This window comes from Colobus angolensis, unplaced genomic scaffold (genome assembly GCF_000951035.1).
Source record: "Colobus angolensis palliatus isolate OR3802 unplaced genomic scaffold, Cang.pa_1.0 Scaffold61, whole genome shotgun sequence".
NCBI lineage: Eukaryota > Metazoa > Chordata > Mammalia > Primates > Cercopithecidae > Colobus > Colobus angolensis.
The window spans coordinates 6,996,231-7,019,663 of record NW_012119710.1 but is presented as its reverse complement, the minus strand read 5'-3'; the positions used below and the strand labels follow the sequence as shown (position 1 = coordinate 7,019,663).

At 38.6% G+C, this 23,433-nt stretch overlaps 2 protein-coding genes across 2 annotated transcripts; both read right to left on the bottom strand.

Moving 5' to 3' along the window:
• Positions 1–10,967: 10,967 nt before the first annotated feature.
• Positions 10,968–12,034, bottom strand: LOC105527184 (olfactory receptor 9Q2). Its single transcript, XM_011963466.1, has one exon. The coding sequence runs from the start codon at positions 11,984–11,986 to the stop codon at positions 11,045–11,047; it is 942 nt and encodes a 313-aa protein (XP_011818856.1). The 5' UTR covers positions 11,987–12,034; the 3' UTR covers positions 10,968–11,044.
• An 8,924-nt stretch (positions 12,035–20,958) lies between these two features.
• Positions 20,959–23,089, bottom strand: LOC105527183 (olfactory receptor 9Q1). Its single transcript, XM_011963465.1, has one exon. The coding sequence runs from the start codon at positions 23,079–23,081 to the stop codon at positions 22,146–22,148; it is 936 nt and encodes a 311-aa protein (XP_011818855.1). The 5' UTR covers positions 23,082–23,089; the 3' UTR covers positions 20,959–22,145.
• Positions 23,090–23,433: the final 344 nt, after the last annotated feature.

Here is a 23,433-nt window from a genome sequence, read left to right as displayed (position 1 = left end):
TGTCCTGGACATCTACATTCGTTTAGTCCACACAATCAGATAAGTGATTCAACCCAGAGTGTATGGTGCAGTTATAATGGTTCAACTTTTGATGGACTTGCAGATATCTGTCTCCTATTCCAACTGCTGAGGGAGTTGGAGCTTTTCCACTTAGCTCTTGTCTTGTAAATAAAACTGGTAACCACCATGGTAAGTCACAAGAACAACATGCATCCTTAGAGAGTAGATTGGTGGTAACCAGGGCCCAGGAGAAGAGAAGTGGAGTAGAGCTGAATAGAGGTTGATTAACGGGTACAGCAATATAGTTAGATAGAATAAATAAGACCTAATGTTTGATAAATCATTATGGGGGACTATGGTAAAAATAATTTGTTATATATTACAGTTAGATAGAATAAATAAGACCTAATGTTTGATAAATCCTTATGGGAGACTATGGTAAACAATAATTTGTTATATATTTCAAAATAGCTAAAAGAGAATAATTCCAATGTTCCTAGCATAAAGAAAAGATAAATGTTTCAGGTGATGGATATCCTAATCCCCTAATTTGATTATTACACATTATATGAATATATCAAAATATCAGATGTTCCCCAAAAATATGGGGGACAATTTATCAATAAAAATACATGTATGAATAAATAAAAAATTTACGTATAAAAAATAGAGATTAATTTTAAAACATACCTTAATTACAATCTATATTATTACAAGCTTTGGTACAAATTATTTACAACCTATACTATATCACAGGTGCATATAGTGCCTACAGTCTAGCTTTTTTAGCTTTGAAGACAATTACTACTTCTTTCTTTAATCTACATTTCTTTAGGTCAGCTTTTCTCAAAGTTTGTTTTGTTAAGGTACAATTCAGTGAGATGTTTAATGGTTGCAACAACAAAGATTCCCATGGTCAAATAATTTTTGGCAACTCTGAGTTATATGAAGCAAAATGTATTAACTGGACAACTTCCCAGAACCTTCAGTGTCATGTAAATCTCCAAGAGGGTAAGATGGTACACAGCATTTCTCAAGACTAAACTTGAGATAATTGAAATTCAATTTTTTCCATCATACAGAACCTGATTCATCACAGAGTTGTTCATGGAACTAGCATTGTACAAATATGTTTTAGGAAACATGACTCCAGATGACTTCAATTATTTCAATGGAAAACCACCGAGTTTATGTATAAAGGTATCAGTTATAGTTCTGACTCTGTCCCCAACAGCTGTGTAGTATATAGTAGACACTAAAAATAATGTGATACTTTTTTTTAACTGCCCACCCTCCTGGCTTCCAACTCCAACCTACCTGCCCTGCCAAATTAAGTTTATTTTTTCCCAGCCTAAGCTGACTTCCATTCTTCTCTAAACTTGGAATCATCCAACCTATTTAAGAGGAAACGTATAATCAGCCACCTGCCTTTCTCCATGCTATCTACATGCTTGATGCTTCCTTTTAGTTTTCATTATAAATGTAAAACCCACCTACTTTTGTATGGGCTACCAAATAAGCCTCTCAACAGTTCTAGCCTTCCTTAAGTACCTCAGTATCCATCCTGTTTCATCCATAGCTCCAACATGGAACATCACAGAACTCTGCCTTCATTATCCCATATGGAGCAGTAGAAAGGTACTAGATTTGTAATCAAGAGACACGGAATCTGGACCAACTCTGCAGTTAATTTACTGCATGTTGCTAATCTCAGTTTCTTTTTTCTGTGATCTTGCAATTGGTCTAATATGAACAAAGAAAGTTTTATAACAGCATGTATCATAAAAATCCATTTTTTGTCAAACAGAATTTGCATAAAGAGATGCCTCAGAGGAGAGCCAACAAAATATAAGTGGTCATGGCAGATTCCATTTCCCAAAAATGGCCACAATATTTCCATCCCATGTGCTCTTGAAGTACTCTACCACTTCTCCATCAAGAGGTGGAGCCCATGACCTTCACCGTTGAGCTTGGCTTTGAGTACTTTTTTGACCAATAGAGCACCCCATTAGTACTGTTGCATGATTTCTGAGGCTGTCTTAGAAGAGCCAATTCAGCTTTGTTATGGACTAAATGTTTGTGTCCCCCCAAAATTCATATGCTAAAATCCTAACCCCTAAAGTGATGGTAGTAGGAGGTGGGGCCTTTGAAAGCTCAGTACATCATGAGGATGAAGTCCTCGTACATTATTAGTGCCTTTATACAGGGGATCCCAGAGAACTCTATTTCTGCCACATGGAAAATACAAGAAATCAGCAGTCTGAAACCAAAAGAGAGGCCTCATCAGAACCTGACCATCCCAGCTAGCACACTCATCTCAGACTTTCAGCCTCGAGAACTATGAAAAAGAAATGATTTTTAAGCCACCAACTTTATGGTAATTTGTTATAGCATTCCAGACAGACTAAGACACACTTCCACCTGGCTCACTGTCTTGGGACATGGACCTCTGGGGCTCTGAGTTGCTCTGGAAGAAGTCCCACTACCCTGAAGCCACCATGCTGGAGAGACCATATAGAAAGACTACACAGAATTCAAGACAGTTGTCCAAGGAGTCCCAGCTGCACTGGTCCAACAGCGTTTGAGTCACCCCACCTAGTCACCAACATGTGAGTGAGTGAGTTTTCAGGTGATTCCAGCCTCAGCCCCAACCAGAAGGCACAGGAGAGCCCAAGTGAAAACTACCTAACCAAGCCCAGTCAACCCCTAGAACCCAAAAGACAACCATAAAATGATTGTTATTGTTTTAAGTTTCTACCATTTGGAGTGGTTTGTACACAGTAATATGTAACCATAACAGCGGTTTTGCTTGGGTCATGGGATAAAATGATTCATATTACATTCTGTATTGCTTTAACATTTTACAATGACTGCCATTATAGGAAGAGGGAAAAGCTTTTTTAAATTTTAATGAATATGAACTGTCTTTCCTATTCAACCACCCTGCTTAACATGGTACCAGAATTTTCTGAGTTATATAAATATTAGTTGGGTGAACTTGGGATTCCCCACCCCCCAACCTTTATTCTGGTTAGATCTAGTCCATATTTGATAGAATAAGGACCACTAGGGTTAAACGCAGGTGATTTGGTCTAAACTGGTCCCATCTCTGTTGGCTTGTGCTGAACCTCTTATCTCTGATGTGTAGGTCCCACAGGAGGCTGGAAAGTAGAACTTCATCTGCAGTGAGTAACAGAAACGTTAATTTGGCCAGATTTAGACTTGCATGTACATTGAGAGTCCGCCTGAGAAAATGAATTAGGATTAGATTTGGGACACAGAACAGAATTGAGTAGGAAAATAGAAAGTCACAAACTTTTATAAAAATCCGGACAAGTCTTTGCAGGGGAAATGCGTAAGTCTATACCTAGATACTTTTATTTCCCTGAATCATTCTCCAATTTGCCACTTTCAAGAAACATTTATTGAGAACTTTCTGTTTCTCAGGCTCTGAATCTGGGACTAAAAGAATGAATAATTCACAGCGTATGACCTCAGTGCACTCTTGACCTAAAAAGAAAAATTAACTTAAACATGATTTTACATGATTTTTAAGACTTGATAAGTGAAGACAATGTTTGGTCAATAATTAATGTCATCAGATTAAGAAAACATAAATATTTTGTGCAAAGTACAGCCAACTGAATTTTACACTATTCTTGTTCTTTTGTGTTAACTGTACCTGAGAAAAGCCAATTTGTGATTTTGTGAATAAATCAACAGAAACTCATGTCATCTCACTGTAGCTAACACAAATGCAAGAGGACAGCCTAGAAACACACACAAAAAAATCTACACATTGGCTAGCAATAACTTACAAAACCTCATCTATAAAGGATCAGCAAATATTTACTTACTGATCACTAGAATTTTTTTAGTACCTATTGAGAGTCAAAATGAAATGAAGCAATGCTGTTGCTTCCTTGGCTCTTACTTCATAGTGCATAAGACAGATAATGAACATATAAATAAAGACATCATTGATATAATATGAGGTGGTAAGAAGAATTCAATGAGAGGTAAAGCAGATATGGAACAGAGAGTGGCTTATGATAGCAAAGGAAGTTTAGGCCTTGGGGAAGGACTTTCTTAGATATTTGAGCAAAGAACTGAATAGAATAAGAGAGTGAACCATGAGATCTGGGGACACATTCCAATATAAGGGAAGAGCAGGTTTAAAATCCTTATGCGGGAACAGGTTTGGCATTCTCCATGGACAGCATTCTCCATGGCTAGGGCAGAGTTAGTTGGGAGGGTGGAAGCACCTATAGTCATGGAGGTAATTAGAAACCCATCCAGGCTGAGTCTTATAGGCCATGGTAAAGAATTTTATTTTATTTAAATAAAATAAATATTTAAGGTCATAGGGCTTGGTGAAATTACCTAAGGAGTAACTAAGAGAGAGAGAGAGCAAGGTCAATGACAAAGCCCTGGTAGACTCTAATATTTAAGAACAGAATAAACTAGTAGTCAGGAAGACAAAGGAAGAATGTGAAAATCTGTCCAGGAAAAAAGGAGCAATTGTTTCAAATACCACAGGACCCAAACCATGACTCCTGAAATCATACTTTCTGATCTGCTGTCTTCAACTCAGGCAGCTATCATCTCTAGCTATCTCTCAAGCAGTCCTGAATCCTCAGCATTGAAATCAAAATGAAACTACCTCCCTCAGAACAGATTTTTCAGAAAATAAAAAAATTTCAAATTTCTTCTTTGCCTCTGTCTTCCTTTCACTTGCATATGTCCCTCTATATATATTCTCCTTTTAACAGAGGATTGTAAATGACTCAGAACTACAAACCTCTTTTAAAATTGGCATAAGTTTTAGGTAATACCATCTGTGACACTTTTAACCACCCTAGAATGATTAGGAACATCTTCTACTTACTGTGATAATAAAAAGAATAATATACTGTAACCAAGGGTAGTTTATCCCCAAATTACAAGAATGGTTTAAGATTCAAAAATCAAAAAATGCTATCCATCACATTAATAAACAAAAACAAAACTACATTATCAGCTCAGTAGATGCAGAAAATCCTAAGTCCATTCCTGATTTTAAAAAGAAAAATACTATGAAAAGAAAAAACAGGAATCAAAGGGAACTCCCTTATGTGATAAAGATCATCTGTGAAAAATCTACATAAGGAATAGTGGGAAAATGAGATTATTCCCTAATATAAACAATGGGACAGAAATTTAAGTTCTCATTTCCATTTAACATTGTATTGGAAGTTCTAGCCAGTGCAATAAGGCAAGAAAAAGAAATAAACTACTCAAATTAGAAAGAGATGAAACTGCTTTTATTCATAGACAACACAATGGTGTATGCAGAAAATCAAAAGGAATAAACAAAAGAAGCTACTAAAACTAATAAGTGAGTTTAGCGAGGTTGCAAGATACAAATATACTAGCATAAAGACAGACATATAAACAAATGGGACTGGATAGAGAAACCAGAAATAAACCCAAATATGATCAACCAATATTTGACAAGGGCACCAAGAATACACAGTGGAAAAATTATAGTCCCTTCAACAAATGATATTGGGAAAACCAGATTTCCACATGCAAAAGAATGAAGTTGGATGCTAATCACACAGCATACACAAAAATTAATCCAACATGAATTAAAAACTTACATAAATGTAAATCCTGAAACTATCAAACTCTTAGGAGAAAATGCAGAGAAAAATGTTCATGATTTTGGTCTTGGCAACACTTTTTTAGCTATGACACCAAACACACAGGCAACAAAAGCAAAACTAAACAAGTTGGACTACATCAAATATTTAAAAGCTGCTTCTCTTCAAAGGAAACAGTCAATAGAGTAAAATGACAACCTATGAAATAGGAGAAGATATTTGCAAATCATATATCTGATAAAGGATTAATATCTAAAATATACAACTAACTTGTACAGCTCACAAGGAAAAAAAAGTAATTGAATTAGAAGATGAGCAAAAGATCTAAATAGACATGTGTCCAAAGATGTAAAAATGGCCAACAGGTATATGAAAAGATGTTCAACATCACTATTTATCAGAAAAATGCAAATTAAAACCACAATGAAATATCACTTCACATATGTTAGGATGGCTATTCTCAAAAAGTCAAAAGATAAGTGTTGGAGAGGGTGTGGAAGAAAAAAAAACACTTGTTCACTGTTAGTGGGAATGTAAATTGGTATACAATCCAGCAACTCCATTTCTGGGTTTTTATCCAAAGAAAATGAAATCAGTATCTCAAAGATCTATCTGCACTCTCATGTTAATTGCAGCATTAGTCACTGTGGCTAAGATAGAGTAAAATCTTGTGTCTATAGATGGATGAATGGATAAAGGAAATGTGGTATACATATACAATGGAGTATTGTTTATTAATAGCTATAAAAAAGAACAGAAGATACCAGCATCTGTGACAACACGGATGAACCTGGAGGACATTATGCTAAGTGAAATAATCCAGACCCAGAAAGGCAAATACTGTATGATATCAATTATATGTGGAATCTAAAAAAGTCCAACTCACACCTGTTAGGATGGTTTTTTTTTTTTTTTAAGAAAAGAAATGTTTGTGAGGACATGGAGTAATTGGAACCCTTGCACACTGTTGAGGGAAATGTAAGATGATGCAGCTTCTATGGGAAACAGTATGAAGTTTTCTCAAAAAACTGAAGATAGAATTATCATATGACCCAGCAATAAATATCCAATACTTCTGAGTATTTATCCAAAAGAATTGAAACCAAGATATCAATATGTGTGTGTGTGTGTGTGTGTGTGTGTGTGTGTGTGTACTCCCATGATCATTGAAGCATTATTCATAGTAGCTGAGATGTGGAAATAACCTAAATGTCTACTGACATATGAAGAGATAAAGAAAATGTGGTACAGTTGCCCTCTGTCTCTGTGGGTTCCACAGTCATGGATTCAACCAACCTTGGATCAAAGTGGTGGAAAAACAATTGTGTCTGTACTGAATGTGTATAGACTTTTTTCTTGTCATTATTTTTTAAACAATACAGTGTAACAACTATGTAGATAGCACTTATGAATAGCACTTATGTTGTATTAGGGATTATAAGTAATCTGGAGATATTTAAAGCATACAAGAAGATGTGCATAGGTTTATATGCAAATATTACATCATTTTATATCAGGGACTTGAGCACCTGCAGATTTGGGTATTTGTGGAAGGTCCTGGAAACAATCCCCCATGGACACCAAGGGATGACTATATATATTAGAATATTACTTATCTTTTAAAAAGAAAGAAATCTTACCATATGCAACTATGTAGATGAACCTACCTTGAAAACATTATGCTAAGTGAAATAAGCCAGTCACAGAAAGACAAATACTACATGATTTCATTTTAAGGTATCTAAAATAGTCAAACTCATACAAGCAAAAATAGAATGGTGGTTGCCAGGTGCTTGGGGACAGGAAGAATAAGGAATTGTAGTTCAGTAGGTATGAAGTTCCAGTTATGCAAGATGAATAAATTCTGGAGATTTGCTGTAGAACATCATACTTATGGTTAACAATACCATACTAAACTCAAAATTTGTTAAGAGGGTAAATTTCATGTTATCTGTTCTCACCACAAGTTACAAAAATTAAAAAGACTGACCATGCTAAGTTTTGGTGAGGATTTGGAAGAACTGGAACTCTCATGCACTGTTAGCACTGTTGGTGGGAATGGTTAGTGATACAACCACTTTGAGAACAGTTTGGCTGTTTCCTAAGAAATTAAACATATACCTACTATGTAATCCAACCACTTCACCCTTAGGTATTTACCTAAAAAAACTGAAAGTATATATCCATATAAAGGTTGTTCATGAATATTCACAGCAGGTTTGCTTATAATAGCCAAAAAGTGGAAACAATTAAAATCCCTATAAATAGATGAATGAATAAACATGGTATACAATGTAATAATACTCAGCAATAATGTGGAATGGATTATTGATATACACAACAATGTTAATGATTCTCAAAATAATTTTGCTAAGTAGAAGAAGTCAGATATGAGTCCATTGACATAAAATTTATATAAAATTCAAACTAATGTATAGGACAAAAAGCAGACCAGTAGTGGCCTGAGAGTGTAGATGGGTAATGATGGGAAGGGGCACATGGGAGGAAGTGTAGCAGTATACCTGTACTTATACCAAGTATAAGGAAACTTGGGAAGTGATGTACATGTTCATTATCTTGAATGTGGTGATGGTTTCATGAGTGTATACATGTCAAAACTTATCAAATTGCACACTTTAAATATGTATGGTTTATTGCATGTCAAATCTCAATAAAACTATATTTTAAAGTTTTAGTAAATTAGAAGGGATTTCAGATACATCTTTTGAATGATGTATTTTGATAATAATAATAGCTATAACAAAAATAACAAAGTAAATATACACATGTGTCTATATATACAATTCCATATTTTTAAATGCTAATAAATAGTAATAAATAACAATAATCCATGTTTGGAAAGGAATATTGAATTCCTTAGGTAATCACTTAAGACTGAAAAAGAAGACTTGAAGGGAAAGTTAGTGCCTGCTTGGAGGCACTAAGCCGATTAGCTATTTATTGAAGCACTCTGAGCCAAGAGATATTCTGGAAGGGCTTTGAAGGCAATACTTTACCTGAGCCCACCTGCTCTTTCTGAGGGAGTTATAGATTCTCCCAGGCTCGCCTCACTGGCCTACAAGGGTGCTGAAATGAGTTCCATGAACTTCATAATAATGTAAGTCCATCAAACTCACCCATCTCAGCCCACAACTACCAAACATGGAGATCAAGAATGCAACTGAAACCCAGAAAACCTCTGAAGCAAACTATAACCAGGAACTAGGGCCTGGGAGAAGGAGAAGAAAGAGTGCAGAAGGGTGGTTATCAGATAAGAGTATGTACTTTGGAGTCAGAGACCTGAAAATAGAACCTCCCTCATCTGCCACTTTCTTGCTACATAATCTGGTCAAGTCACATAATGTCTCTGAGTCTTAGATTTTCCTTTTTCTTTTGCTAAATGGAGTCAATAAAAATTACTTTTCATTAACATTGTTAGGAGAACTAAAATAAAGGATTCATGTAAAGCTTTTAGCATTGTATCTAGGATATGGTAAGTGTGCACTAGCTTAAGAATTAAGTTAAAAAATTATTTGACAACTGGACTCCTGGAAATGTCCAGGTTTAAAGCTAATCTGGGCCCAGGAGGGACTGTTCCAGACAGTTCTGCAATAAAGAGGCCCAGAGATCAGCTATGGGTCCCTCTGCCCATCACTACTCACTAGGCTGTGGAGCCTGGACAAGCACCATAATAACATGAATTAATAACAGTAATTAATAACACTAAATAATGTTTATAACATTATCAAATGCCCTCCAGTTATCCAAATATACCAAGTTATTGTGAGAATAAATGAGATACATGTAAATCATGTTCCAGAGTAAGTGCTCAGTATTATTTCACAGAGGAGAAGCAGGCTGAACGGCACTAATTAATCTGAAGCCACACTGCTAAGAAGTGGCAGACTGGATACTTTGGTGCCAAGTTCTGAGTTCTTGCCACAACACAGATATGTCTAACACCCACCACAGATGTTGATGTGCTCCGAAAATATTTGCATGACAGTTAATATTTGGAAAATGATCCTCAAGAGACATTCTGTGGTATTCCTTCACCCCAATCTGCAGTTTGTAAATGATTTCTACACGAGCGGATATGTGATCCCAAACCTCTTGGCCATAGGTGCTAATTTTTCCCCTATACCTTTTCCTAAATATGCCCAGCCAACTCCTTTATAAAATATTTATTATATCTCCTTAAAACGAACATTGCTTAAATTCAGAAGTTGCTGTTTAATCTACACACTTCATCATGCACAACTATACACACACACACATATACACAAAGTCACATTATACAATACTAGCACATAGGGGCTATAAAATGAATGTTGTTGACTGCCATCTACACCAGCAGATTGGACTTTCACCTTTTCTTCACCAGATGAAAGGAAAAAGAAAACTGCAATAACAATAAATTCTGGTTGAGGGATTATATAGAGTAGGCAATAGATTACAGCCAGCAACAGTGTGCATGGCAGATAGGAACTCAGGCCTAGCTGGGTGGAAGCCTCACCCAACTACTTGCTTGCCGACCTTGAGACTATTACGCAATATCTCTAAGCCTCAAGTGCCTCACTTACCTAAAAAGCAGAGATAATAATAGAACCTACCTCATAGGGATGTCCTGTAAATTAAATCAAATAATTCCTATAGCAAGCTTATTGTAAGTCCTGGAAGATAATAATGCCTAATAAGTGTAACTTGTTATTATTATTATTATTACAGTTTTCCTTATTGTTATTCTAAAATCACAGAAACAAGAAGACAACAGAAAAAAGAAAGAATAAATGGATAAATGACAAAATTTGGAAAATCCCTTTGGATCAAAACAGTAGTTGTATTTGTAGACTGCTTTATAATTTTCCAAATATTCTTGCTTCACTCATCAAGTATTTATTGCGTCAGGCAATGCACTGCGTTCTGCAGATACTAGTGAATAAGACAGAGGCAATCCTTGTCCATTTATGCATTAGATCCTCAAAACCACAGTCCTGTAAGGTAGATAAATCTACTTGACAGATGAGAAAACTGATGACTGAAGAAGTTACAACTTCAAAGCAGACACTGGAACCTGAGGTTCAAATATTTCTTGAGTGCTTTTCACGTGCTAGGTGCTGTACTAGGAACTGGACATACAGAAATGAAGCTCAGATAAAAAAAAAAAATTACTCTCATGTTGCTTACTTTCTAGTTGTGAGCATTAGAAAATGCCAAACACATAAAACATCTAGTATGTCAGATGGTGAACACACAGAATAATAAATCAGAAAGTGGAGGTGGGGAGTTCAGGTGCGATTTTGCATAGGGTTACCTGGAAAGCCTCTCCAGAAGGTGCTATTGAGAAAAGACAGAAGAGATGGGGAAACTAAGGAATGACATATTTCACAAGGGTCCATTTAGGGTCTTCTAGCAGCCTTTGATTTGCTCAGGGCTTTCCTAACAGCCTCTTTTACCTCCTTGTTTCTCAGGCTATAGATAAGGGGATTCAGCATTGGGGTCACCACCGTGTAGAGCACAGACACCACTCGGTCTCCCTCGGAGGACTGGCCTGCGTTGTCTCGCAGGTACATGAAGATGAGGGTGCCAAAGAAAAGAGCCACGGCAGTGAGGTGGGAGGCGCAGGTGGAGAAGGTCTTGGCCCGGCCTCCAGCAGAGCGGATGTGCAGGATGGCCACGATGATAAACAGGTAGGACACCAAGATCACCAAGATACAGACAGGCATGACGAAAACAGCAAACACAATGATCACCACTTCCTGAGTGTAGCTGTCCCCACAGGAGAGTTTTAGTAGAGGAGGGAGGTCACAGAAAATGAAGTTGATCTCATTGTTTCCACAAAAGGAGAGAGTGAAGGCTGTGACCGTTCGAACAAAGGCACTGAAAAAACCAGCAACGTAAGCCCCAGTAACTAAACCCCAGCAGGCCTTCTCGGTCATGATGGTGACATAAAGCAGGGGCTGGCACACAGCCGCGTAGCGGTCATAGGCCATGATGGCCAGGAGGTAGCAGTCGATGGAGGCAAAGAAGGTGAAGAGGAAGAACTGAGCTGCACAGCGAGCCTGGGAGATGGTTGTGCCGTTCTCCCACAGCACAGCCAGCATCTGAGGGATGATGGTGGACGCGTAGCAGATGTCCACCAAGGAAAGGTGGCTGAGGAAGAAGTACATTGGGGTGTGGAGCCGACGATCTCCGCGGATCAGGATCATGCCTGTGTTCCCTAACATAGTGGCAAGATAGAAACTCAAAAATACGAGGAAGAGAGGAACCCTCCACTGGAGACGTTCAGTAAATGCAGTAAGGAAGAACTCCGTCACTACGGTGTAATTCCTTTCAGCCATCCATCCAGTGGTTCACCTGCAATGGCTAAGACAAGACCAGAGGAGGGGACACCTGAAGAGGAGTTCAAATGGTTTCAAGTAACAAAGCTTTAAATTGAATGTCTTACATGTGGGCACTCAACTTCAACACACTTTTCAGTCGAAGATAGATATAGACAGATATAGAGCTCACTCACTGTAACATAAGATAAAAAGTGATGAATGCTTCTATTGTAGAAAGAACGGAGAGCAAGTGATTCCCTGACTTACAAGTCAGCACTTGTATTTGCAACTATCCCCAATTAGCTGTTTGATCTTACACAAGGCACTTAACCTCTCTGAACGTCAATTTCCTCCTCTGCCAAAAGGGGATCATAATGCTCGCCCTGCTTATGAGATAAGGTTAATGCATAGGTTAAAACAGAGGCAAATGCACACTGCACATTGGAAAGCTAAAAGCACTCCACATATATAAGGCGGCTATTTAAAATTTTAAATGAATGTTTTAAGGAAGGAAAATTTATATTCTCTTAACAAAAACATATAAACAAAAATATCTATTAGCAATCAACAATGGGCTCTGCTTGTAGGAATATTACTATTCTCAGTCTAACAACATGAAAGTTTAACAGCTGTTACCCTAATTAGAGTTGACTGGCTTATTAAGGGTGTACATAAACACACATAAACACATACTCAAGCGTTAACCTTGGATTCAAAAGAGCAAACGTAAGTTTTTTTAGGCACCTAACAAAACTCCATAAACCTTGTTTGGTTGTTCTCAAAGCCCCTAATAAAAACAGCAGCTTGAAAATAAACAGCATCCAAATTTGAAAGCAGAAATATTTTTGTAGTCTGGTGTTGTCTGAGTGCTGTTGGAGGAATTCGGGTTAATAAATTTGGGGGTCCTTAGTGGAATTCTAGAACAGGGCTGTAAAGGAGGGCTTCGATAGTGTTTGAATACCTGATGTACCAGCAGCCAGACCAATACTGAGCTGATCCATTAAGGAGAATAACAAAGAAAACAAATTAGATCTGAAAGTCATGAGCTGGACACAAACTGTCCTCACCTGAATTCTACTTTGCTAATGCACTCCTCTTCTGTTTAGTGTGTCGTCTGCCCATCACCTGCCAATCCAAAGGACACCTGGCTTCTAGTTTACCCATACTGCATGTAAGACCCTGGGCAAGTCACATTTCCTCTCTGGTCTTCAGTTACCTTGTCTTTGTTCCCTTCCCATAAACAAAATTGCAAATATCCCCATAATCATAGCAATCTGATGAGATGGGGTCACTTCCAATACTTCTGTCTTTTATTCTCACTTCTAGGAGTCTCTCTTTCCTCTACCCCTTGACAAAGCAATATATCCCTGACACTAGTGTTTCCTTAGATTTTTTTTTAGACTTACTTTGAGATAACAAGGCTAGGGGACCAGACTTTCTCCCTGAGCTTCCAATCTAGCATGAAACCTTGCTGATGTGCTTCTTATATTCACTGTCCCAGCATCACATCCTAATTGGTTCCTGAGGTGATTCTCCAGAGGAAGGTGATTTATCTTCATATGACTTCCTAACAAGGTGTCTAATTAATATCTTTGAAAGTTTCTCTTTAATTTCAAACTTCCAAAGCCCCATCCCTCAGCAAGTTTCCTAGTCTTGTCTTCTTCCTGCCTTGTACCAAAAGAAATGTACTTCTTTGAAGGTTTCCTATATCTCGGTTGGGAGTTTTTTCAGGGGTTTTACACAATGCCACCCCAGCCAGCTATGAACTGATCCCCAAAGGAAGCTTTAATAAGCATACGCTTTTGCTCCACATTGCCAAAACATGCTGTAATTGATGACTTCGAAAGTTCACCATTTGGCAGAAGCAGAGAAGGGTGCAGGTGGGGAGTCATAAGATAAAATGTTGGAGAGGCCAGAGTGGGCGGGCTGTGAACAGACTTCCACCAGGCAAGCTGAGCAAAATTCCTGATGGTAACCAACCCCTCCACCATAGCACTAGTTCTCAAACTTCAGTGTGCATAAGAATTTATCCAAAGAATTTGTTTAAAATGTAAATAGCAGTGCCCCACCTCCATAGATCGATGCAGATGCAGTACATCTGCCATGGGAGCAGTATCTACATTATGAACAGGCATACCAGTGGATTTCCATACAGTTAATCTCCAAAAATTGTGGCAACAATGTCTTGGGATTTGGACCTCTAGGCCTACCTGACCCTCTGTATGTCCTGCCATAAACTAAAGTAAAATAATAAAGACATGTTCTTGCAAAGTATGATTTCTCCAAAGTCCTATCAGTGCCTTTCTTCCTCACAGGAGACCCGAGATAGGGTGAATGTGATGTTTCCCTGTCTTACAAATTTTAGAAACCTAGATACAGAAAGGACTCTGGAGCTTCTTGGCAGCAAAACAATGACTTGGACCAGGTCAGTGCTCAGTTGATCTGGAATATGGTGCTAGGCAAAAGGACCCCAGGGCAGTGGTTCTCAAGCTTCACTGAACATTAGAATTACCTGGGAAGCAATTTCTGAGGCCCAGATTATACCCCTTAACAATTGAATCAGAATGCCTGAGTGTAGGAGCCGAACACAGTAATTTTCGTAAATTCCCTGGTGATTATAACATGTAGCAGATTTGAGAATCATACCGGAAGGCTTCTACTTTGAAGGCCTTACCTTTCCCCAGGTGTCACAGGTAGACGTTCCAGGAAAATATGTTCACTGTTCTCATAAATCTGGAGACCACTGAATACTATATTCTTCACATGGAAAATCACATTACATATTAGCATATTAAAGGATCTACAAAATCCTATAATTAAGAAACCTTGGCAAACTAACACAGGAACAGAAAAACAAACACCACATATTCTCACTTATAAGTGGGAGCTAAATAATGAGAATAAGTGGGAGCTAAATAATGAGAATACATGAACACATAGAGGGGAACAACATACACTAGGGCCTATTGGAGGGTGGAAGGTGGGAGGAGGGAGAGGATCAGGAAAAAAACTAACAGGTTATTACCCATTAGGCTTAATACCTGGGTGATGAAATAATCTGTACAACGAACCCCCATGACACAAGTTTATCTTTGTAACAAACCTGTACATGTACCCCTGAACTTAAAAGTTAAATAAAAATAAAAATAAAAAAGGAAACCTCATCAACTTTTTCCTAACCCACCATTTCCCAAAAGAATTTGAGCACAGAACTTCTTTTTCATTAGCATCATACAGAACTAGAGTTCCAAGGGAAGGATGCTCCTTAGGCAGTACAGCTCTAAAGAGGCTCAGAAACTGTCCAAATGCCAAACAGCAAAGTAGTATTTGTTCCAAGAAACAGCATCTCCTGATGACTCATCTCAGGATCTGGCTCCTTAAAGTCTCTGACTAACTCCCCCAGGAGCAATCACTCCTACTGGGGAAAGAATTAGAAGGGAGTCTGGGGGAACAACATCATTCCAGGAGGATCCCTCAGGAACTATGGAAGAGGAAACCACCTTGCCCTTTAAAGAATGTCTCTCTCTTTGATTGTGAAGCGGATCCAATGGCTGAGCCCCTGCAGTTCTACTATCTAATTACAGCAACCCCCTCATTGCTACCCCATATGAAATAGACTGTGAGGCCAACAAGGCCCTGCTTTCAGGAAGCCATAGTCAAACTTAAAACAACTGGCTTATTTAAGTGGCTTCACTGAATCATTCTATAATGCATACATAGACTAAAACATTACGTTGTACCCTATAAATATGTAAACACAATTATTATTTGTCAATTAAAATTTTTAATTAAAAAAACACTATCAGAACGATTATTAAGACGGTTCAGTCACTGTTTGGCCAGTCCCAGAAGAGAAGCAAAATGAACCTCAGAGTATAGATTGAAATTTCATATATTGTGAGTATTAGAGCCTATAAAACTGAAGTAAAAGAGGTTTAGATTTTTTTTTCTAAGAGCTATAGATCTGAGCAGAATTTGGAAAGGAAAATCCAACAGGAAAATCCAACAGCAAAGACCAACTTAGCTACTTACTGTATGCCAATTCACTCTTCTAAGAGATGATAGATGATGATAAATCAGATGATACATACAATTGATAGTAGATAGATTCACAGATATATGATTAGGTAGATAGATGACAAATGGATGATAGATAATAAATAGGTAGATGATTGATAGAAAATAGATAGAGATAGATAGATAAATAGACAGATAGATGATAGATTCATTTAATCCACAAAACAATTTCATGAACTAGGTACTATTATTATCTTCATTTTAAGGAGATGAGAAAATTTAGGCACAGATTGTTGAAATGGACCACCAATAATCCCACAGTAAGTGGCAGAGCTGGAGTTTAACCCATGTGGTCTGTCTCCGGAAGGCACACTCCTAATTCCTTTAGTATATTGCTAACTGTCATGAAGATGTCTCTGAACTCCACGTTTGGGAATAATTGAGGGGTTCTTCCTTCTATGTCTGTATTTACCTTGTAGCTTTTTAGGAAGAATGGAACTCAGCTAACAGATGAGACCTAAGTCTCAAAGTGAATAGATTGTGGTAGGAAATTCCTGGGATACTCGACCAGGCCCTCGCTCCTTCTACAAAGTATCACCATGGCCACTGGTGAAGGGCTGGCCTTACCTTTCTAACCATAGCCAATTGGATCAGAAAAAGACCCAAGATGACTTTATTTCAAGGGATAATCCTCTCTTCTTCCAAAAAGATATTTTCTTGAACTACTTTAAGTGTTCCTTACAGCCAAGAAGTTATGACTTGTGGCCTGGAGGAACTAGGAAGTAGGTAAGGAGGACGTATCTTCAGCTCTTGCCCCGAAATTCATCTTCACTATCTTCTTCCATCCAGACTTAGGTGGATCTCATGCCAATTCAAGGCTGAGGAACACCTAGTGCCTATAAATTCACTTTTGAAGGACTTTGGAAGGACTTATCCTACTGCAAACGTTCCCCTCTCAATTCATCATTGGTGTCCCTGCCCTCCCTTTACATATTGTAGAACTGCAGAATTTTTTTTTAGGCTCTCATAAGATGCTGGAACTGAAGGGGGAATTAGAGGTCAAATAACCCAGGCTTTTCAATTCACAGATGAACAGGCTGAGGCTTCCAAATAGGGAGATGTTTAATGATTACATCAGTAGTTAATTTGATTCCCAGTCTGTGACTTTTTAATGCCAAACTGGTTAATCAGCACTTTACCCAGTGATCCCTTATTGCTCTTAAATATAGAAGGGGCCTCAAATAAAGATGACCAAATAATTAAGTGCATTAACCTTAATTCAGTTCTATGCATATCTGTGCTTCCTCCAAATCCTCTCAGAGGTGTGCAATCCTGAGGTAAGTGTCCTCCATTGCTTCCCCTATAAGATTTCTCCAAGTGTTTTCAGAGCCTTTATGTCTGAATTTTCCAGAATGATGAAGCCAGAAGGAACTTTGGAATCCAGTGCACCTTCTCATTTTACAGATGTGGAGAATGAAATCCCAAAGGAAGAATGACTTACAGTCCCTGGGTTTCTTAATGAGAATTTCTTAGTTGCAAGTGGCAGAAACCCAGCAGGTAACATGACTTAAACCCATAGATGAATTCACTACATGATTCTCAAAACCATGGGGAGGGGAGGAAGGAATGCAGCTAAGTCTCAGGCACAACTGTGACCAACAACTCCCATGACACCAAGAATTTCTCTATTGTCTGGAACTGTTTCTGACTCAATGTTCTTTTCTTCAACAAAGTAGAAAAAAATACCCACCAGTTGTTTCTACTCTTCACATGTTCTAGCTTTTTTTGCCACAAAGAAGATGAAAAGTCATGTTTTTATGTTCCATAAAAAAAAAATAACATGTTTTTATGTTCCAAGTTCCATGTTCCAACTTAAAAAAAAAAATCCCAAGGAAGAACCCAGATGTTATGTGGCCAAAAAATGGGGTACCAGGATTGGCCCAATGTTGATCAGTTTCCAAACAGTGAAGACCAGGAAGACAGGATCTACACGGAGATGTAGTACTTGCATGACTCACATGGTTAGAGTAAAGAATGGAGCATTTCCCAGATAAGAGAGAATGCTGTTCTGGGAACACAAAAGAATAGATTTTTACCACGCAAAGGTAAGAAGAATCAGAGAAATTCCCACTGCACCTGTGCTTCAGAGAACCCCACAGAGATGTTGGCTGAGCAGTGGCTGAAGGAGGCAACAAGTGGCAGAGTGAAAAGCATGTTGGCCACTAGAGTCTAAACAGTTTCTGTTTACATCCTATCTGCCATGAACAAGGCATTGGGAAGACAATGGCTGCTTGATCATTTTTTAAGCTTAAGCCTGACGTCTAAGGCCAACGTAAGATGCAGAAAATGTGTCTCTGGCCACTCCATCTTCCTTGGCCTTAGCCATTCCCATAATTCTGTTTCCAGGTTCTCAAGTGCTCTCTCTCCATCTTAACCCATGCTCTGAGAGAAGTCTCAGACATTTCCCTTCTGAAGGAGATGACTGGCAATGCTTTATGTGAAATCTCTTCTCAAATAATTTAAAATTTAACAGGGCTGAAGCCTAGATAGAAAGAATCTGAGACCACGGAGGGACTCATAATTCTCTTAATCAACCTGCTCCCCCATTTTTCAGATGGAGAAATTGAGATACAGAACAAGGAAACTGTTTTATGGAAGGCCACTCAGCTGACCGGGGACCATCACCACCCAACATTTCCTATCATATCCTATAGTCTCCAAGAAAAGGTCAGGCAGACTAATTTAAAGCAAAGAAAATTTAAACAAAGAATAAGGATTTAAGATGGACTCGGGCTCATTCTTGGCTACTCAAAAATCATGCTGTATTGCTCATATTCACTGCAACCAAAATAAAGTAATATCTGCCAACTCGCACTTACCAGGGAAGAACTGTGGCTTTTCTTCTCCCCCTTTTGTACCAAGTAGTGTGGTCCCCAGAATATCTCATTCGTGTTTGGGGCAGAAAAGGCTGGGAGGCCCTCCTGAGGCCCACTAGAAAGGTCATGCTACCAACAAGTCCCTTCTTTGACAGCTCCTGAGGACCTGGATCCTGATAGTGGAGTTCTCCTTGAAGGGCAGCGTGTGTTGGCAGACACTTGAGAAAGGTAATGGGAGGAGCCGGGCTGAGTGTCTGGCATGAGACCAGGCAGGATGCAGATGGGTGCTACCATTGCTGTTACCGTGTGAGCTGGATGTCCAAGGTTTCTCTTCAGAAGACCTTGTTATTCTCCTTTTAGGTACTATAGCTACATTCAAAACATCCCAGTAGATGGTGTTTCCTGGTTTCAGTAACCTGGATTTCCCTTAAGCATGTATATCCAAAAGCAGATTTTTTTAAAGCTTGAGGCATAATTACTATATAAAAAACTTACAGTTATTTAATATACACATTTTGGTGAGTTTGAACATACACATATCATATATCTGTCATCTATAAAAATTTTCCAATGTTCTTTTGTGGGTTTTCTTTTTTTGTTGTTTTCTGGGTTTGGTTGCTTGATTGGCCTTTTGGTGGTAAGACTATTTAGCATGAGATCTATTCTTTTAACATATTTTAAAGTATTCAATATATTGTTAACTATAGGTATTATGTTGTACAACGGATGACCAGAACTTACTCATCTTGCATAACTGAAACTTTATGCTGATTGAACAATTCTCCTATTTCTTCCTCTCCCCAGTTGAGACAATCACCATGCAGCTCTCTGCTTCTATGAGCTTGACTTAGGTTGGTGCAAAAGGTATTGCGGTTTTGCCATTGAGAAAAGTGGCAAAAACTGCAATTCGTTTTGCACCAACCTAATATTTTTAGATACCTCATATAAGTGAAAGCATGCAATATTTGTCCTTCTGTGACTTGCTTATTTAACAGCATAATGTCCTCTCAGTAAACCCATGTTGTCAAAAATGGTAGGATTTCCATTCCAGAATTAAAATAACTGGACTAAAACAATCACAGGTTTTTTATTTGAATGAGTTCAACACAAGATATAGCAGAATGTAAGGAAATATTGACACCCATTTACAATCAGGTAACTTCTCTATTGTCAACTTTTCTTTAAAATGTCCTAATTGAACCCCGACTCATCTTCCATACCTAAATGGAAAGCATTTTTTAACTTTTCCTGAGCTCTATTTATAGATGAAAAGGTAGATAATGTTCCATATACAACATGGGGTTTCATGACCACTAGTTCCTACAGTCTTTTCACTTAGCCCTGCCTTCTTGAATATAAATCTGCAAATACTTGTTTAGAATTTAATCAGAAGGAGGCATTAATTTTTTTTTCTTCTACCTGGCAACTTATTCTCTTAGTAGCCCCTTTCCATTCATTGTGTACTTCCCGACTTCTGGTAGATTCTAAGAGAGCAAATAACTCCTTAGTATACTGCTTTTATTCACACAGACGCAATATTGTCTTTTACAACCAGGGGAGAATTTCATATCACTGATTCAAGCTTTCTAACATTTCTTTAACATTTTTTACACCACCTGTAACACAATTGACACATATACTATTTATCAACTATCCCCCTTAGTGAAGTTATAAATTTTAAGCCTGGGTTTCCCCAACCAGACAAAAAACTATTAAAGGGATAAAATATTTCTTGTGAAAATGATAATATGTACTTTCATATATCCTGTCTTCTAGAATAAACATAATGTCTTTAAAGATTCAGATGTGTTTTATTTTACTATAAGTAACCTTCCATTGAATATCCTTTGGCTACCTGCATGCTGAGTCTCCCACCTTTCACATATCTTCTTCCCATTTAAAGTCTTGTAACTGGAATTCCATGTTGGACACAGCATTTTTGTCTGGCTGAGTTTAAAATCATCCTAGGTTTGTAAGATACTGTCACCCTCTCCCCACCTTTCCCCTTCCACAATTGTTTATATCATTCACATACAGGGGATCCTGGGTTTGTTGTTGTTTTGGTTTTGGGGTTTTATTTATTTATTTATTTATTTTGTAATCTAGGAGATGGAAAAGAAGTTTGAGTTCCAGGTATAAAAATTTGTTTAAATGAAGAAAAGATTAATAGATGGGGCCCATTCTCTTCCAGTGCCTTGAGTTTGATTGAGACAAGTCCCCTGTGATTAGAAAAGTCAAGATCAAGAACAGACAGATTTTGTGAGGCTTTGGATGCAGGCTGAGCTGCTGGAGAGCGTACGGACCCAGGATAGGCAAGGACAAACCCTCCTGCCTATCCCCATGTGGAATGCAGCAATGTTCTGCCTCCCTGAGGGAAAAAGCTTTGAGAACACAGAGAGTCAATGTCTATGATACAGACACTGAGCACACCATTATGGGCAGTGGGAATGGTATAACTTTGCTAAGTGGATTTTTAATCATGCCATATGACGAGAGACAGCTGTAATAGGTAGGGAAGAAAAGAACAGCGCATTTATACACAAGTGATAGCAATTGAGTGACACATTATTGTAGGCATTGTTTAGAGGTTTGTGTGAGGGCTTCTTGAGACCTACTAACAGAATGTGAAGGAATACCTTAGCAGGGTCAGCTTTACTAACTGGATCATCAAACGACCATAGTTTGATCATTAAAAATAAATGTAATCTAAATATTGAATCCTAAGTGATGATATAATTCTGAAGCACATAGAAGTAAAGGGTACTAATGCTGATGTCGGTAACTCACCTTGAAATGTATCAAAAAAAGGTGGTTTGATGAGTGAATTGATTGATGAATAAACTCCCGGATAGATTACATCTATGTAACCAAGTGAAGATAGCAAATATTAGCAATTACACAATCTCAGTACTGTGTATAGGAAATCTACTACACATTATTTTTAACATTTCTATATGACGAAAATCTTTCATTAAAAATTTTGCAAAATAAACTACTCTTATAATCACAGACAGGTGAGGTGTGTCATATTTGGATTGCACAGGATTTAATTTCAAATCCTTTTGTCACTTGTCCTGGGAATCAAAACTCCCACTCCAATCTCTTTTCAGGTTGACTTTTCCTTATCTTCCTTCCTCTCCCTGGAGCTGAAAGTTCTGGTTCTTTTTTATACCTAGTACCATAATATATTCATTTAAACATTGAGCGTGCTATACATAGTGAGCGTCCAGAATGCTGACACTACAGAGTAGGTGGTTCTTGGGATTTTCCAAGTTTGGAGATGGTTAGGACAACTTGGCTCTATTGAGAATTTTTCTCAGGGACTCCTTCACTTCCTTGTTCCTCAGGCTGTAGACGAGAGGATTCAACATGGGGATGACTGCTGTGTAAAGCACAGACACTACCCGATTCTCCTCCAAAGACTGGCCCGAGTTACCTCTCAGGTACATGAAGATGAGGGTACCAAAGAAGAGTGACACAGCAGTGAGGTGGGAGGTACAGGTGGAGAAGGTCTTGGCCCAGCTTCCAGCAGAGGGGATCCTCATGATGGACACGATGATAAACAGGTAGGACACCAAGATCACCACCATGGAGGCAGGGATGACAAAAATGGCGAACACAATAATCACCACTTCCTGAGTGTAGCTCTCCCCACAGGTCAGCTTTAACAGAGGAGGGAGGTCACAGAAAATAAAGTCAATCTCATTGGTTCCACAGAAGGAGAGAGTGAAGGCTGAGACTGTCCGCACCAAGGCACTGAAGAGACCAGCGACATAAGCTGCAGCCACAAGACTCAAGCAGGTCTGCTGTGTCATGATGGTGACATAAAGCAGGGGCTGGCACACAGCCAAGTAGCGGTCATAGGCCATGAGGGCCAAGAGGTAGCAGTCGATGGAACCAAAGAAGGTGAACAGGAAGAACTGGGCAGCACAGCGTGTGTAGGATAAAGCTGCCCCATGCTCCAGCAGCACTGTCAGTGTCTGGGGGACAGTGACAGATGAGTAGCAGATGTCTATGAAAGCGAGGTGACTCAGAAGGAAATACATCGGGGTGTGGAGCCGGCGATCCATACGGATCAGAATAATCATCCCTAAGTTCCCCAAGAAGGTGATGAGATACATAAATAAAAACAAGAGGAAGAGAGGGAGTGCCCATTCAGGATTCTCAGTGAATGCAATAAGGAGGAACTCGGTCACCAAGGTGAGGTTCATCTCTGCCATGATGCCAGTGGTCCCTGAGACATGAAGAATGGGAAGCAAGTTAGGAAACTGCAAATAGGATTTACCTGTATTTCTTGTTTACACTTATTGAACATGTACGCTGGACAAAATATGCCAGGTGTGCCAGGCGCAGTGGCTCACACCTGTAATATCATCACTTTGGGAGGTGAGGCAGTCAGATCTCTTGAGCCCAGGAGTTCAAGACCAGCCTGGCCAACATGGTGAAACCCCATCTCTACTAAAAATACAAAAAAAAATTAGCCATGCATGGTGGTAAGCACCTCTAATCCCAGCTACTCAGGAGAATGAGGCACAAGAATCATTTGAGCCTGGGAGATCAAAACTGCAGTGA